Here is an 18,580-nt window from a genome sequence, read left to right on the forward strand (position 1 = left end):
TATTTTAGAATTTAATAGTTTCTATATTCTATTTTAGGCAATATTATACTATTGTTCAACATGTAGGTCCTTAAATGACAATTAAGTACTTAGAAAAAGTCCCTGAAACTTGAATTTGACTTGCCAATTTCTATATGAACCCTGCTTTCGGTAAGTATAATCCGATGTTGTTGTCAACAGTAGTTCTGCAGGAGGGGTGAAGTCAGGCGCAGGAGACTTAGGTACGTGAAACACGTTTAATGAAGAATGCAAGTCCAAAGAACCGAACTGACAAGGCAGGGTAAAAATTATTCCAAAGCAAGACAACACAGTCTAGGAATGTAGCGGGACGCAGCCCAGCAACCCTAATGCCAAAACGCGTACCGTATTCTTCAAGACAAGAAAAAAAGAATCCCCCAACCTACAACACCAGACACGAAACAATCCCGCACAACCCCAAACACAAAACATACAGACTAAATACCCCACTAATTACTAAACACAAAACAGGTGCTACCCTAACCAGACATTACCAAACGAAACAGAAAAGGAAATCGGTGGCAGCTAGTAGCCGGCGACGACGACCGCCGCCCGAACGGGGAGAGGCGCCACCTGTGGACGTTGGACGTTGTGACAGTTGTTGTATAGGTGGAGTTATTGGACAATTTGCATACACATGTGTATACACACACACACACACACACACACACACACACACACACACACACACACACATGTGAAACTGCATACAAATATTTTTGATTTGTTTCAAACCATTTTGAAATGTTTAGCCCAATATCACACATTTGCCCCATTACTTATAGAAAGACCCACTTGTATTTCTCAAATCAGCTGTGGATGTGAGTCAAGGAGATTGTCCAGTGGCAGTTTAAGATTAGCAAAATCCTTCTCACTGTCAGTGCTGAAATCTGCTAAGGTGGCTGAGGGTGACTTACATTGAAGGCTGGACCCATCTGCTGAGCTACACTTCAGGAGGGAGATGGCTGCAGATACCCTTTTGCAACTGGATGCTGAACTTGCTGTGGGTAAGCCTGGTAGAATAGCTCTGGAATTTGCTGTGAGTAAGATGTGTACTTTGACTGAAGAGCTGGGTATGGAATGTGTTTCGGGGAAGCTAGGTACTCTGGAGCAGGGTATGGAACTTGCTGCAGTTCCAAAGTACCCAAAAGTGCTATAACTATTTGTGCTGAAATGGCAGTAAGAACTGAAATGGACAATATGAACATTCTAAAGGCTAAGTAGCAGTAGGCAAACAATAGGGCAGTAAAGCGTAAAAAATAAGGTTCAAACATCTAATAAGAACCTATAGAACAATTCAAAGTACATACAGTAGCAACAACATCAATCAGAAAAATAACTCCCTTCAATCTGCCATACAACAAATAATTTGGTGTGGTGCCCATCTTAATATGGTCAGCTGCTGTCCCCCTAACTTGTCAGGTGACTTAGCAGCTATCTTGGATAAGCACTTTGCCACTTTGATAGTGAACTTGGTATTTACATGATAATCCACAACACCCATCCACCATTTATTGCCCATCATTACATGCTGACCAAACTGCCGCAGTATGTGCGCATGTTGATTTTGTCTATCCCCACCAGACCCGTTTATGACACGCAGGTTAAAATACCAAAACCAACTGTGAACCAACTATATTAATTTGTGTACAGGTCAAAACACGTATGAAACATTCATTAACATTTAGCTAGCTTGTTGTTGCTAGATAATTTTTCCTTTGAGATAAACATTGGGTTGTTATTTTACCTGAAATACGTACGGTCCTTTCTTTTGCTGGATCTTTGTAGAATTTTGACCCATTTTGAGTTACACAAAATTGTGTTTTCTCTATTCCAACAATTAATACATAGACATAAGGGGAAACATTGTTTATAGTTGGTCTTCTTTGATTAATCGTGTCTCATTCATTCTTCTTCTTCTGTGGATTTTATATGGCATTTGGCAACCAACTTTGAATAAATGTGGACCTCATTAATCTTTCAATCATCCACGTGGGTTAGTATGCTCCTAAAACCAATGAGTAGATGGGAGAGGCTGGACTTGCAGCATGTGCCCGGCTACACAGATGCGTGCAACATGGGCGGATTGGTCAGCACATTAGGCTTAGTTGAGAGACTGTGAGAAGGTATGTGAAAGGGTATTGTGCATGCAGGAACAGTCTTGTGTAGTGTATGCTAAGAGGTAGGTTGGAGGTAGATCACGATATTGTGATATACCGTAATTTCCGGACTATAAGCCGCAACTTTTTTCCCCACACTTTGAACGTTGTGGCTTAAACAATGACGTGGCTAATATATGGATTTTTCCCGCTTTCACATTTTTTTCTCCAAAAAAACACATTCTGTGACGTGTTCAGTTTTTTGGCGGCATGAAGCTTTCATTAGACCAATGAAATTGCCGAACGGGTTAAGGTCAAACATCTTTTTTGTTCACTGTTTAGATTAAATCGAGCGCTCTCAAACTTCCCATCATTCTGATTACGGGAGCCATTTTGTCACCCTGATTCCTGGGGGTACAACAAAGTATTTGCAGCCACTCGACATCAGTGTAAATCGTGCATTTAAGGTGGCGCTCTGTGGTCAGCGGGAGGCTTGGATGACAAGTGGGGAGAAATCCTTCACTAAAACGGGCCGCATGCGAAGAGCAACTTATGGTCAAGTCTGCCAGTGGGTCCTGACAGCGTGGAGCATTGTCAAAAAATCCACTATCATCAACGGGTTTCGAAAGGCTGGACTGCTGCATGTTGAAGAGGGCTCAGCGGGGGATTTGCCTCCGGATGAAAGTGACGAGAGCCACAATGAAAACGATCCAATATCGGATGAAGCAATTCTGAGGCTATTCAACTCCGACACCGAAGTAGATGGTTTCAGTGCACAGGAGAAGGAAGATGGTGACCAATGACTTTCTTGGTAGGCTACTGTTTACTGCAAATGTTTTATTTTTTGTTACAAGCCGTGTTTCGTTAAAGCCTATTTATTTTTGTTACAAGCCGTGTTTTGTTAATGCCTATTCATTTTTGTTACAAGCCGTGGGTTTGTTAAAACCTATTTATTTTTGTTACAAGCTGTGTTTCATTAAAGCCTATTTATTTTTGTTAAAGCCCGTGTAAAGTTAATTTGTTTCAATGTACCGGTAGGCACCTGCGGCTTATAGACATGTGCGGCTTATTTATGTTCAAAATAATATATATTTTTTAAATTCAGTGGGTGCGGCTTATATTCAGGTGCGCTTAATAGTCCGGAAATTACGGTACCTAACTCATATTTATATCAAACAATATCATATCAAATCATAAATATTGGTTCTTAAATACAGTAATAGTGTGTTGCTGAAGCCAACACAGTAATAATAAAACATATCAGTTTACAATAGTGTTCACAAAGTTTTCCTTGATGGTATCAGAAACTCATTATGCAACCGTCATACCTGGTCTAGACTGTGTTCTTGCCTATGGCAATGGTTACAGTGCCTTGCAAAAGTATTCATCCCCCTTGGTGTTTTTCCTATTTTGTTGCATTAGAACCTGTAATTGAAATAGATTTTTATTTGGATTTCATGTAATGGACATACACAAAACAGTGCAAATTGGTGAAGTGAAATGAAAAAAATGACTTACTTCAAAAAATAAAAAAAGACGGAATAGTGTTGCGTGCATATGTATTCACCCGCTTTGCTATGAAGCCCCTAAATACGATCTGGTGCAACCAATTACCTTCAGAAGTCAAATAATTAGTGAAATAAAGTCCACCTGTGTGCAATCTAAGTGTCACATGATCTGTCACATGATCTCAGTATATATACACCTGTTCTGAAATGCCCCAGAGTCTGCAAAACCACTAAGCAAGGGGCACCACCAAGCAAGCGGTAACATGAAGACCAAGGAGCTCTCCAAACAGGTCAGGGACATAGTTGTGGAGAAGTACAGATCAGGGTTGGGTTATAAAAAATATTTGAAACTTTGAACATCCCACAGGAGCACCGTTAAATCCATTATTAAAAAATGGAAAGAATATGGCACCACAACAAACCTGCCAAGAGAGGGCCACCCACCAAAATGGACCAGGCAAGGAAGGCATTAATCAGAGAGGCATCAAAGAGACCAAAGATAACCCTGAAGGAGCTTCAAAGCTCCACAGGGGAGATTGGAGTATCTTTCCATTGAACCACTTAAAGCCATACAATCCACATAGCTGGGCTTTATGGAAGAGTGGCCAAAAAAAAGCCATTGCTTAAAGAAAAGAATAAGCAAACACGTTTGGTGTTTGCCAAAAGGCATTTGGGAAACTACCCAAACATTAGGAAGAAGGTACTCTGGTCAGATGAGACAAAAATGTAGCTTTTTAGCCATCAAGGAAAATGTCTGGCACAAACCCAACACCTCTCATCACCCGAGAACACCATCCCCACAGTGAAGCATGGTGGTGGCAGCATCATGCTGTGGGGATGTTTTTCATTGGCAGGGACTGGGAAATTGTTCAGAATTGAATGAATGATGGATGGTGCTAAATACAGGGAAATTCTTGTTTCAGTCTTCCAGAGATTTGAGACTGGGACGGAGGTTCACCTTCCAGCAGGACAATGACCCTAAGCATACTGCAAAAGCAACACCCGAGTGGTTTAAGGGGAAACATTTAAATGTCTTGGAATGGCCTTGTCAAAGCCCAGACCTCAATCCAATTGAGAATCTGTGGTATGACTTAAAGATTGCTGTACACCAGCGGAACCCATCCAACTTGAAGGAGCTGGAGCAGTTTTGCCTTGAAGAATGGGCAAAAATCCCAGTGACTAGATGTGCCAAGCTTATAGAGACATACCCCAAGAGACTTGCAGCTGTAATTTCTGCAAAAGGTAGCTCTACAAAGTATTACATTTGGGGGGGTGAATGCTCAAGTTCTCCGTTTTTTTGTCTTATTTCTTGTTTGTTTCACAATAAAAATATTTTGCATCTTCAAAGTGGAAGGCATGTTGTGTAAATCAAATGATACAAGCCCCCCAAAAATCTATTTTAATTTCAGGCTGTAAGGCAACAAAATATGAAAAATGCCAAGGGGGTAAATGCTTTCGCACGCCACTGTATGTCACACTAGAACTGTACCTGTTGTGTAATGAGCACAAATAAAGATGGCTGTAAATTGTATTACTTTATTTATTCACCTCGGTCTTAATTTAGCTGGTCAGTTTATTGTCTTAGCATAAAACATGCTGTATGCCTCACATGACAATTTAATCTGACCTGCTAATGTGGCTCCTTTCACCTAAAAGAGCCCGTGGCTCTTTATTCAAAATTGGCCTTGAACCATGAAAAAATACCAAACTAATAATGTAAAGCCTAAAAGTAGCATACCGTTACGTCAGATGGTGGAATGTGATCACAAATAAATATTTACCTGACAAAAAGATTGCTCATATTTGGGTAGGTTAAAACACATTATGCTATTAGTAATAACTTTGTCACCAGATAATATAGCTTACATGAAAATGCCTGCAAAAATGCATATCTTCAGTAAATGTATTTTCAAATGCACAACTATGTATTTCAGACTTCAAATAAATAGTTGCACGGGCAAAACTGAGAAAAAGTGGAATAATGTACAAAGTATGGAGAAAAACAGCTCGCTGACACAAGCACGCTAATTACCCTATAGTTTAGCCTGTTTTAAGGAATATGAATTGTTCTACTGACTTACATTAGCTATTGTGAAAGACCAAATAAATTAAACAGATGTGTGGTAAATGTGAGTTAGTCATAGTTGGAGCTAAAAATGCTGACAGGAGACTGCACTTGAGCCTATTTTAATTATTGTTTATTGAGGATATTTTGGTTTGTTTTGAAGCGTATTTCTTGCAATTCTACATAGTGTAACTTGACGCATGGCATATTTTGTTCAGGCTTTTTCATGATAATATTAATAGGGAAAATAAAGGAGAATATTTCCATAAATGTTTATTCGCTAACAAATACTGTATGTTATAATGTTGAAATGTATTTGACCCATTAATGATGAATTTACATATGTCAGAAAATCATTGACATTCAGCAGCTGAGCTACTTCCCAAGCAGTCTTTTTTTGACTCCTTGACTAGAGAATGTTGTAGCTCAGCCACTGAATGTCATAAAGGCGAACAATATCCTCATGTGCATCAGAATCATGTCTTTCTTGTGAAATTTGCACTTGTTTCAACCTGTTAGGGATAGGGGGCAGTATTTTCACGGCCGGATAAAAAAGGTACCCGATATAATCTGGTTACTACTCCTGCCCAGAAACTAGAATATGCATATAATTAGTAGATGTGGATAGAAAACACTCTAAAGTTTCTAAAACTGTTTGAATGGTGTCTGTGAGTATAACAGAACTCATATGGCAGGCCAAAACCTGAGAAGATTCTATATAGGAAGTACCCTGTCTGACAATTTGTTCTCCTACTAGGACATCTCTATCAAAAATACAGCATCTCTGCTGTAACGTGACACTTTCTAAGGCTTCCATTGGCTCTAGGAAGGCGCCAGAAAGTGGAATGAGAGCTCTCCAGTCTCTGGGCGAAAAACAGCAGGGGTTTTTGTGAGTGGTCCTTCTGAGAACAATGACACTGGAGCGCGCATGCACGAGACGACTCCATGTTTTACTTTCAGTGTTTGAACGAATACAACGTCGCCCGGTCGGAATATTATCGCTATTTTACGAGATAAATCGCATAAAAATGTATTTTAAACAGCATTTGACATGCTTCGAAGTACGGTAATGGAATATTTTGATTTTTTTTGTCACGAAATGCGCCGGCGCGTCACCCTTCGGATAGTGACTTGAACACACGAACAAAACGGAGCTATTTGGATACAACTATGGATTATTTCGAACCAAAACAACATTTGTTGTTGAAGTAGAAGTCCTGGGAGTGCATTCTGACAAAGAACAGCAAAGGTAATCCAATTTTTGTTATAGTAAATCTGAGTTTGGTGAGTGCCAAACTTGGTGGGTGTCAAATTAGCTAGCCGTGATGGCCCGGCTATCTACTCAGAATATTGCAAAATGTGCTTTCACCGAAAAGCTATTTTAAAATCTGACACCGCGATTGCATAACGGAGTTCTGTATCTATAATTCTTAAAATAATTGTTATGTTTTTTGTCAACGTTTATCGTGAGTAATTTAGTAAATTCACCGGAAGTTTGCGGTGGGTATGCTAGTTCTGAACATCACATGCTAATGTAAAAAGCTGTTTTTTTATATAAATATGAACTTGATTGAACAAAACATGCATGTATTGTATAACATATTGTCCTAGGAGTGTCATCTGATGAAGATCAAAGGTTAGTGCTACATTTAGCTGTGGTTTTGGTTTTAGTGACATATATGCTTGCTTTGAAAATGGCTGTGAGATTATTTTTGGGAGGGTACTCTCCTGACATAATCTAATGTTTTGCTTTCGTTGTAAAGCCTTTTTGAAATCAGACAATGTGGTTAGATAAAGGAGAGTCTTGTCTTTTAAAATGGTGTAAAATAGTCATATGTTTGAGAAATTGAAGTTTTTGCATTTTTGAGGTATTTGTAATTCGCGCCACTCTATACCATTGGATATTGGTGAGGCGTTAGCATCGCAGAGTTAAGTCATTATAGATTGCTTTATATAATCAAGATACATATTTGCTCCTTCAAAATCTTAAGGTAACAAGAGGTATGCTTTTGCACTTTTCTTTAACAAGAGGTAGGGCATACCCTGACAGAACCCCTCAATTCATGCACTGATGATGACAATAAAAGGATGAGTCAAAGTAAGGGTCCATACAATACATACCTAGACACGCCTCCTTGATTTCTGTCTTATCTGTCCGCTGAATGATCTTCACCACAAATATCACAGCCAACGGAGTGAGAAATGAAATCGCCTGTGAGGAAAACAATAAGAAAAAACAATCTAGACACATACAACACACATTGCTGTCAATTACAGAAACTCTTAATCATTTCACAAAGAGGTCCCCTAAAGCATTTTCTTTCCACTGGGAGTGTGCAGTGTGACATCTACAACGAAGAGTTTTAATCCAAATATTGCTAAATGAGCTGCCACCAACAAGGTTCTTTTGTCACGATCATCGTAATGATTGGACCAAGGCGCAGCGTGAGTAGCGTTCCACATCTTTATTATAATGTGAAACTTTAGCGAAATACAAAAACAATAAATGAATCAAACGAAACCGGAAGACAGTGAAATGCAAACAGGCACCTTCACAAAAACAAAATAATATCTCACAAACACAGGTGGGAAAAATGCTACCTAAATATGATCCCCAATTAGAGACAACGATTCCCAGCTGCCTCTATTTGGGAATCATACAAATCACCAACATAGAAATAATAAACTAGAACCCCACATAGAAATAATAAACTAGAATACCCCCCAGTCACGCCCTGACCTACTACACCATAGAGAAACAAGGGCTCTCTATGGTCAAGGCGTGACATCTTTATTGTGCTCTGGAGTCTCCTGCACTAAAGGGATAGTTCTGTTTGGTGTTCAGTGGCTGTCATTCCATAGGAGACTTGGGCCATCGCAGCTCCCAGGTAATTATTTCTGCCTCAAAAAGTTTTAATTACTTTCGGCCCCAAATCAATAATCCTTCAGGATCTGCTGTGGATACAAAAACAACGGTTGTATTTGATTCTTAAGATGTGTAGCACATTGATGTGCACAGCGCATTTAATTTCCCTTGAGATAGAGATCCTTGGACTTTCGACTCTTATTCATCGTATCAGTTTAGCAATCTCTGTCAAAATGACTATCGCTCTCTGGCAATAATAACCTCACCAGGGAGATCATAGCAGGTCTATGAGAGGACAGACTGAGTAGGGCTCTTTAAATTCTGGGATGATGGATAACTATGGAATAGGTACAGGATAGACACAGCCCTGTCTGGGTGCAGCACAAAAGTGATAGAGGGAGAAGCAGAGAGTGTGTATTGTTGCTTTGTCAACACAAATGTGTAATTTTGTAATGCCAATTTAAAAATGCATTTGAGAGTGTTTTTTATTACAGTCTTTCTTGCTTTTTACAGAAGGCTTCCCTTTATGGTTTTAACCTTATTCAGTGTGTATCGGTGAACAGCAATAAGCAGCTGCTTGCTATGCGAACGTTTGAGGGTTCGTTGGAAAAGTATTTCAGGATGTCATCGTGATTAAGGAGAGATTTTCAGGGAGAGATAGAGAATATTAAAAAGTACTTGACATTTCTTAAGAGGTTACCCTCAGTTACCAAGAGCAATTGGTAACTGAAATCAAAATAATTTTGTTAATTTCCCATAAGAGTTCCTAGAAAGATAAGGCATGTGCGTGTAAGCATTCATCCGTGCTTGTGTATGTTTGGTTTTGATTATGAGGTAGGTGAAGGAGTCAAGCGCAGGAGAGCAGAGATGTCCAAGGAGCGTCTTTTAATAGGCAAGTCCACAACAAAAAGACAGGTACAATACCAATAACAACGCCCACAACAAAAAGAGAATACAGTTACTTACGGACGGAGGAAAAAACAACGCTCCTCAAACTTATACACAATCAGTATATACGTGAAATAAACTGAGGCACAACCTCAACGAGCAACCTGAGACAAATAATCCCTCACAAACCTAAGCAGGCAACAGGGGTAAAATATACACACAGAAATTAAAGCAAATGAAACCAGGTGTGAAAAAACCAAAGACAAAACAAACGGAAAAAGAAAATGGATCGGTGACGGCTAGTAGGCTGGCGACGCCGACCGCCGAGCACCGCCCGAACAGGGAGAGGAACAACCCTTGGTGGAAGGCGTGACAGCGTACTTGTGTGTGTCTGTGTGTATGTGTGCCTGAGTGCATGCATTTTAGGATGTGAGCCTGAGGCTCTGTACTATTATAGTTGTAGATCCTGGTAAATGCCAAAGATATTAGCGCTCATGACATCATGGAGGAGAAAATTGTATTTTCCATCCTGCCTATTTTAATTTCCAGACACATTTTCCTCAGTTCAGGGACATGCTCAGATGGATGACCTTAGAGAGAGCTAGTGTCTGTCATCAGAGATGCAAACACTTTCCCTGAGATACCGGGTTGCGTCCCAAATGGCACACTATCCACTTAATATGGGCCACTATTTTTGACCAGGGCCCATAGGGCTCTGATCAAAAATAATGTACTATATAAAGAACAGGGTTCCATTTGCAATGCACACACTGTATATTGACCCCTCTGAAGGCAATCTTTCATTCACTGACGTTTTATTGCACTAAGTTACTAAATTAAATTGTGAAATTTGCCCACCAAAGGATAGAAATCACCAGTAACACACATTATAACACTGTAAATTAAACACTAAGCATGAATTTCCAATGATATAATATTCTACCAATTGGATTATGGTATTTTACCATTACTCATATATTATAAACTCAGCAAAAAATAAACATCCTTTTTCAGGAACGTCTTTCAATGATAATTAGTACAAATCCAAATAACTTCACAGATCTTCATTGTAAAGGGTTTAAACACTGTTTCCCATGCTTGTTCAATGAACCATAAACAATTAATGAACATACACTGTGGAACGGTCGTTAAGACACTAACAGCTTACAGACGTTAGGCAATTTCAGGTCACAGTTATGAAAACTTAGGACAATAATGAGGCCTTTCTACTGACTCTGAAAAACACCAAACAAAAGATGCCCAGGGTCCCAGATCATCTGCGTGAACCTGCCTTAGGCATGCTGCAAGGAGGCATGAGGACTGCAGATGTGGCCAAGGCAATAAATTGCAATGTCCGTACTGTGAGACGCCTAAGACAGCGCTACAGGGAGACAGGGTGGACAGCTTATCATCCTCGTAGTGGCAGACCACGTGTAACAACACCTGCACAGCCGAACATCACACCTGCGGGACAGGTACAGGGGGGCAACAACAACTGCCAGAGTTACACCTGGAACACACAATCCCTCCATCAGGGCTCAGACTATCCGCAATAGGCTAAGAGAGGCTGGACAGAGGGCTTGTAGGCCTGTTGTAAGGCAGGTCCTCACCAGACATCACCGGCAACAACGTTGCCTATGGGCAAAACCCCACATTTGCTGGACCAGACAGGACTGGCAAAAAGTGCTCTTCACTGACGAGTTGCGGTTTTGTCTCACCAGGGGTGATGGTCAGATTCGCGTTTATCATCGAAGGAATGAGCGAAACATCAAGGCCCGTACTCTGGAGCGGGATCAATTTGGAGGTGGAGGATCCGTCATGGTCTGGGGCAGTGTCACAGCATCATCGGACTGAGCTTGTTGTCATTGCAGGCAATCTCAATGCTGTGCGTTACAGGGAAGACATCCTCCTCTCTAATGAGGTACTCTGTAAATGTGGTACCCTTCCTGCAGGCTCATCCTGACATGACCCTCCAGCATGACAATGCCACCAGCCATACTGCTCGTTCGGTGCGTGATTTCCTGCAAGACATGAATGTCAGTGTTCTGCCATGGCCAGCGAAGAGCCCGGATCTCAATCCCATTGAGCATGTCTGGGACCTGTTGGATTGGAGGTTGAGGGCTAGGGCCATTCCCCCCAGAAATGTCCAGGAACTTGCAGGTGCCTTGGTGGAAGAGTGGGGTAACATCTGGAAAATCTGGTGCAGTCCATGAGGAGGTGATGAACTGCAGTACTTAATGCAGCTGGTGGCCACACCAGATACTGACTGTTACTTTTGACCCCCCCCCCCCTCTCCCCATTTGTTCAGGGACACATTATTCCTTTTCTGTTGGTCACATATCTGTGGAACTTTTTCAGTTTATGTCTCAGTTGTTGAATCTTGTTATGTTCATGCAAATATTTACACCTGTTAAGTTTGCTGAAAATAAACACAGTTGACAGTGAGAGGACGTTTCTTTTTTTGCTGAGTTTAGCTTATGGCTCTTTCGTTATATGTGAGTCATTACATTGATGATAATAGCTTACTTCCTGTAAAATAGATAGGTCTTCTCACGTCTGCTCCCGCTCCCCCTCTCTGGCGCTCGAGATCGCCAGCCTGCTGATCATTATGCACACCTGTCACCATCGTTACGCGCATCAGCACAATTGAAGCATCAGGGAGTTTTTTGGTTTTATTGGTGACATCGGGTCCAGGTGCCGCTGCCGAAGTAACCGGGGATTTCTCAGCTGGCTCATAAGGCTCCCATACCTCAGCTGGCTCGAGAGCCTCACAAGCCTCAGCCGGCTAGCCAGGCTCCCGCGCCTCGGCCGTCTCTGATGACTCGGCCGCCCATCAGGCTCGCCCAGGTGTGACACCGGGTGGTGCCTGTAGAGGGGGGATACTGTCACGTTTACCTGCTCCCCCTCTCTGAAACTTGAGGTTGCCAGGCTGCTTATCATTACGCACACCTGTCACCATCGTTACGCACATCAGCGCTTCATTGTACTCACCTATACTCATCACATTATTAATTACCTCCCTTATATCTGTCACTTCCTCAGTTTCTTTCCCGAGTCAGCATTAACCATTCTGGGCTAGGGGGCAGTATTTTCACGGCCGGATGAAAAACGTACCCAATTTAAACAAGTTAGTACTCTGGCCCAGAAACGAGAATATGCATATTATTAGTAGATTTGGATAGAAAACACTCTGAAGTTTCTAAAACTGTTGGAATGATGTCTGTGAGTATAACAGAACTCATATGGCAGGAAAAACCTGAAAACAATCCAAGCAGGAAGTGAAAAGTCTGCGAATAGTAGTTTTTCTTTTGATTCTCTATCAAAGATCCAGTGTCTGTGGGGTGACGTTGCACTTCCTAAGGCTTCCATTGGCTGTCTAAAGCCTTCAGAAAGTGGTTTGAGCATTTTCCTGTCACTGGGCAGAGTATAGGAGCTCAGTTACTGAGTGGTCTGCCTGGCAACGAAGGGATTGGATATGCTCGGTCCCGCGAGTGCACCCCTCCTTTTTCTTCTTGAATGAATATGCTATTGTCCGGTTGGAATATTATCGCAATTTTACATTAAAAATACCATAAAGATTGATTTTAAACAGTGTTTGACATGCTTCTAAGTACGGTAATGGAACATTTTGACTTTTCGTCTCTCGTTCCACGCTCGCGCCCTTTGGATAAGTGATCTGTACGCACGAACAAAACGGAGGTATTTGGACATAAATATGGATTATTTGGAACAAAACAACATTTCTTGTGGAAGTAGCAATCCTGGGAGGGCATTCTGACGAAGATCAGCAAAGGTAATACAAGATTTCTAATACTAATTCTGAGTTTAGGTTGCCCCGAATTTGGCGGGTGTCTGAATAGCTCGCTGTGATGGCTGAGCTATGTACTCAGAATATTGAATAATGTACTTTCTCTGTAAAGCTATTTTAAAATCTGACACAGTGGTTGCATAAAGGAGTTGTCTATCTATAATTCTTAAAATAATTGGTATGTATTTTGTCAACGTTTATGATGAGTATTTTTGTAAATTGATGTCCACATTCACCGGGCATTTTGGTGGGAATACATTTTCTGAATATCACGCGCCAATGTAAAATGCTGTTTTTGGATATAAATATTAACTTTATCGAACAAAACATACATGTATTGTATAACATAATGTCCTAGGAGTGTCATTTGATGAAGATCGTCAAAGGTTAGTGCTTCATTAAGCTGTGTTTTGGGTTTTATTGACACATGTCCTTGCTTGGAAAATGGCTGTGTGATTATTTTTGTCTATGTACTCTCCTAACATAATCTAATGTTTTGATTTCGCTGTAAAGCCTTTTTGAAATCGGACAATGTGGTTAGATTAACGAGAAGTGTATCTTTAAAATGGTGTAAAATAGTTGTATGTTTGAGAAAGTTGAATTATGACATTTTGTTGGTGTTGAATTTTCCGCCCTGATATTTCACTGGCTGTGTCCCACCTAGCCCATAGAAGTTAATGTCATTATGTGTCCCTTGTCCAGACACTGTTCGTGTTTTGTTTCCTGTCTGTTTATTCATTGAAAATACTAACTCCCTTTACTTGCTTCTCTTCTCCCAGCATCTGTATTTACTGGTCTACATGTAAAATGCACATGAATGGGTACAGTGCCTTCAGAAAGTATGACGTGGTAAGGTTGGACCCAGGTGCAGAAAAAGGGATGACCCGGACGGTGGAACTCCCGCAGCATCGAAGGGTCCAATACGTCCTCCACCGGCACCCAGCATCTCTCCTCCGGACCATACCCCTCCCACTTCATGAGGTACTGAAGGCCCCTTGCCTGACGCCTCGAATCCAGTATGGATCGAACTGCATACGCCGGGGCCCCCTCGATGTCCAGAGAGGGCGGAGGAACCTCCCGCACCTCAGACTCCTGGAGTGGACCAGCCACCACCGGCCTGAGGAGAGACACATGGAACGAGGGGTTAATACGGTAATCGGGGGGAAGCTGTAACCTGTAACAAACCTTGTTCAGTCTCCTCAGGACTTTGAATGGCCCCACAAACCGCGGGCCCAGCTTCCGGCAGGTCAGGCGGAGGGGCAGGTTTCGGGAAGAGAGCCAGACCCGGTCCCCCGGTGCGAACACCGGGGCCTCACTGCAGTGGCAATTTGCGCTGGTTTCCTGGTGCCCCACGGCCCGCTGAAGGTGCACATGAAGGTCCCATGTCTCCTCAGTGTGCCTAAACCAGTCATCCACCGCAGGAGCCTCAATCTGGCTCTGATGCCAAGGCATCAGAACCGGCTGGTACCCCAGTATGCACTGGAAGTGGGAGAGGTTAGTGGAGGTGTGACGGAGCGAGTTCTGGGCCATCTCTGCCCAGGGCACGAACGTTGCCCACTCCCCCGGCCGGTCCTGGCAATAAGACTGCAGAAACCTACCTACATCCTGGTTCACTCTCTCCACCTGCCCATTACTCTTGTGGTGAAAACCCGAGCTAAGGCTGACCGAGACCCCCAGACGTTCCTTGAATGCCCTCCAGACCCTTGACGTGAACTGGGGACCTCGATCAGATATTATGTCCTCAGGCACCCCGTAGTGCCGGAAGACATGTGTAAACAGGGCCTCCACAGTCTGTAGGGCCGTAGGGAGACCGGGCAAAGGGAGGAGAAGGCAGGACTTAGAAAACCGACACTACCGGTGCCACCAGGCAAGAAGCCGGGAGTATGGGGGTGTGATCCATGGGCCGCTCCTCTGTGTCATACATCTGGGTCAGTACGTCTGCCTTCACATTCTGGGAACCTGGTCTGTAGGATAGGGTGAAAACAAAACGGGTAAAAAACATGGCCCACCTTGCCTGGCGTGGGTCTCCTCACCGCCCGGATGTACTCCAGATTGCGGTGGTCAGTCCAGATGAGAAAAGGGTTTTATGCCCCTTTCAAGCCAATGTCTCCACGCCTTCAAGGCATTGACGACAGCCAACAGCTCCCGGTCCCCCACGTCACAGTTTCGCTCCGCCAGGCTGAGCTTCTTTGAAAAGAAGGCACAGGGGCGGAGCTTTGGTGGCGTACCCGAGCGCTGAGAGAGCATGGGTCCTATCTCAGCCTCGGACGTGTCCACCTCCACTATGAATGCCAAAGAGGGATCCGGATGAGCCAGCACAGGAGCCGAGGTAAACAGAGCCCACGTGACCAAAAACACCCGCCTCAGCCGACCACTGCAAACGTACAGGTCCCCCCTTCAGCAGTGAGGTAATGGGAGCCGCTACCTGAATAAGCCCCGGATAAACCTCCGGTAGTAGTTGGCAAACCCTAGAAACAGCTGCACTTCCTTTATCGTGGTGGGATTTGGCTAATTACGCACGGCTGAAATGCGGTTACTCTCCATCTCCACCCCTGAAGTGGAAATGTGTTACCCTAGGAAGGAGACGGACTGTTGGAAGACCAGACATTTCACAGCCTTGACGTACAGGTCATGCTCCAACAGTCGACCAAGCACCCTGCACACCAGGGACTCATGCTCGGCGTGTGTAGCGGAGTATATCAGGATGTCATCAATATATACCACTACACCCTGCCCCTGCAGGTCCCTGAAAATCTTGTCTACAAAGGCCTGGAAGACTGATGGAGCATTCATCAACCCGTACGGCATGACGAGGTACTCATAGTGCCCTGAGGTGGTACTGAAAGCAGTCTTCCACTCATCTCCCTCCCGGATACGCACCAGGTTGTAAGCACTCCTGAGATGCAATTTGGTGAAGAAGCGCTCCCTGTGCATTGACTCAATCGCACTGGCTATGAGAGGTAGCGGGTAACTTTACGTAACAGTGATCTGGTTGATACCTCGATAGTCAATACATGGGCGCAGACCTCCATCCTTTTTCGCAACTCGAGGAGGCAGGTAAAGTGGAGGGCCAAATGTACCCCTGCCCCAGGGATTTGGAGACATATGTTTCCGTAGCCGCCGTCTCCTCCTGTGACAGGGGATACACGTGACTCCTGGGAAGTGCTGCGTCTACCAGGAGATTTATCGCACAATCCCCCCCGTCGATGGGGTGGTAATTGAGTCTCCTTCTTTTTACAGAAGCCGAGAGCCAAATCGGCATATTCAGAGGGGATGCGCACGGTGGAGACTTGTTCTGGACTTTCCACCATAGTCGTACCAAAGGAAACCCCTAAACACCTCCCCGAGCACTTTCGTGACCACCCCGTGAGAGCCCTCTGTTGCCACAAAATAGCGGGGCCATGACAGGCCAACCAGGGTAGGCCCAGCACCATGGGAAACGCAGGAGAATCAATAAGGAAGAGACTGATTCTCTCCTTGTAACCCTCCTGCGTCACCATGCCCAGTGGAGCGGTGGCCTCCCTAATTAGCCCTGACCCCAATGGTCGACTATCTAGGGTGTGAACTGGGAAGGGCATATCCACTGGAACAATAGGGATCCCTAAACTATGGAGAGCGCGCAACAGAACATTGTACTGTCTACACTCGGTTTGTTGTTTATATGAAAACGTTTTCATTAAACTGATTTTAATCACAACTAAAGTTTTGTTGCTAAGGATTCCACGAAGCGGTTAGCCTTTACGGCTGGGACTGCAAGTTTGTGTTCTTTTTTTTGCGTGGATTCCGCGAATGCAAGCTGGCTGTACTACAGACACCTGTCGTCATTGTGGGAAAGACTCATTGTTATTTTTTTGTAAAACAACTGGTTGCTGTAAAGAGCCAACCTGGATACTAAGGAGATCCCGAGGGAAATTGACGAGTACCAACAGCTTTACGCTATGGAGAAACAACATACTCCATCATGGAAAGATCCGACAACCTCACAAAATAACTAACACGACAAAAAAGAAAAACAGATTCATCTACAGACACGGATGATTTACTTACCATTGAGTAGGGGCTAGTGCTCTGGCTGGAATCCATGAAACACTGGAAAAGTTGTGTGAGGAGGTAGCAGGGCTGAGGGGAAGTTTGGAGTTCAGCCAGAGTAAAATTCTCACGCTCAAAAGAGAAAATAAGACACTCACAGCCAAGGTAAAAATCGATGTATGTTTATTATGAGAATTTCTGTTTTGTTGAGTTTCACGCTCAGCAATTTCCCCTGATGTTGTTTGAGACAGTGGATTACTAAACAAAACGGAGGATTTTGGATATAAAGAGGGACTTTATCGAACAAAACAAACATTTATTGGGTAACTGGGAGTCTTGTGAGTGTAACCATATGAAGATCATCAAAGGTAAGTGTTTAATTTTATCGCTATTTCTGACTTTTGTTACACCTCTACTTGGCTGGTTACTATTTGTAATGATTTGTCTGCTGGGCGCTGTTCTCAGATAATCGCATAGTTTGCTTTCGCCGTAAAGTATTTTTGAAATCTGACACCGTGGTTGGATTAACCTGTCTGGGCAAGGTGGGACGTTTGCGTCCCACCCTAGTCAACAGCCAGTGGAATCGCGTCGCGCGAAATACAAAACCTCATAAATGCTATAACTTCAATTTCTCAAACATATGACTATTTTACACGATTTTATAAATACACCTCTCCTGAATCGAACCACGTTGTCCGATTTCAAAAAGGCTTTACAGAAAAAGCAAAACATTAGATTATGTTAGCAGACTACCCTGCCGAAAAAAATCACACTGCCATTTTCAAAGCAACTAGATGCATCACAAATACACAAAACACAGCTAAATGCAGCACTAACCTTTGACAATCTTCATCAGATGACACTCCCAGGACATCATGTTACACAATACATGCATTTTTTGTTCGATAAAGTTCATATTTATATATAAAAACAACATTTTACATCGGCGCGTGACGTTCAGAAAATATTTTCCCTCAAATGCTTCCGGTGACTCAGCGCTACAATTTACAAAATTACTATTCGAAAACATTGTTAAAATGTAATATAGTCATTCAAAGAATTATAGATTAACATCTCGTGAATGCAACCGCATTGCCAGATTTAAAAATAACTTTACTGGGAAATCACACTTTGCAATAAACGAGGTGGTATGCTCAGAAAAATAGGCTAGGCAATACATGTTAGCGCCATCTTGGAACCATCTAATATCAAAAATACTATTGTAAATATTCCCTTACCTTTGATTATCTTCATCAGAAGGCACTTCCAGGAATCCCAGGTCCACAACAAATATAGTTT

General features: G+C 42.9%; 1 protein-coding gene across 1 annotated transcript in view; it reads right to left on the reverse strand.

Moving 5' to 3' along the window:
- Window positions 1–18,580, reverse strand: part of LOC106579442 (phospholipid phosphatase 4) — a 76,858-nt gene that overhangs the window by 45,024 nt on the left and 13,254 nt on the right. Inside the window, exon 3 of the mRNA XM_045701936.2 lies at window positions 7,812–7,902. Coding sequence (XP_045557892.1) covers window positions 7,812–7,902 — 91 coding nt within the window. The remainder of the gene's footprint in view (window positions 1–7,811; window positions 7,903–18,580) is intronic.

This window comes from Salmo salar, chromosome 19, assembly GCF_965601325.2.
Source record: "Salmo salar chromosome 19, fSalSal1, whole genome shotgun sequence".
In the NCBI taxonomy this organism is placed as follows: Eukaryota; Metazoa; Chordata; class Actinopteri; order Salmoniformes; family Salmonidae; genus Salmo; species Salmo salar.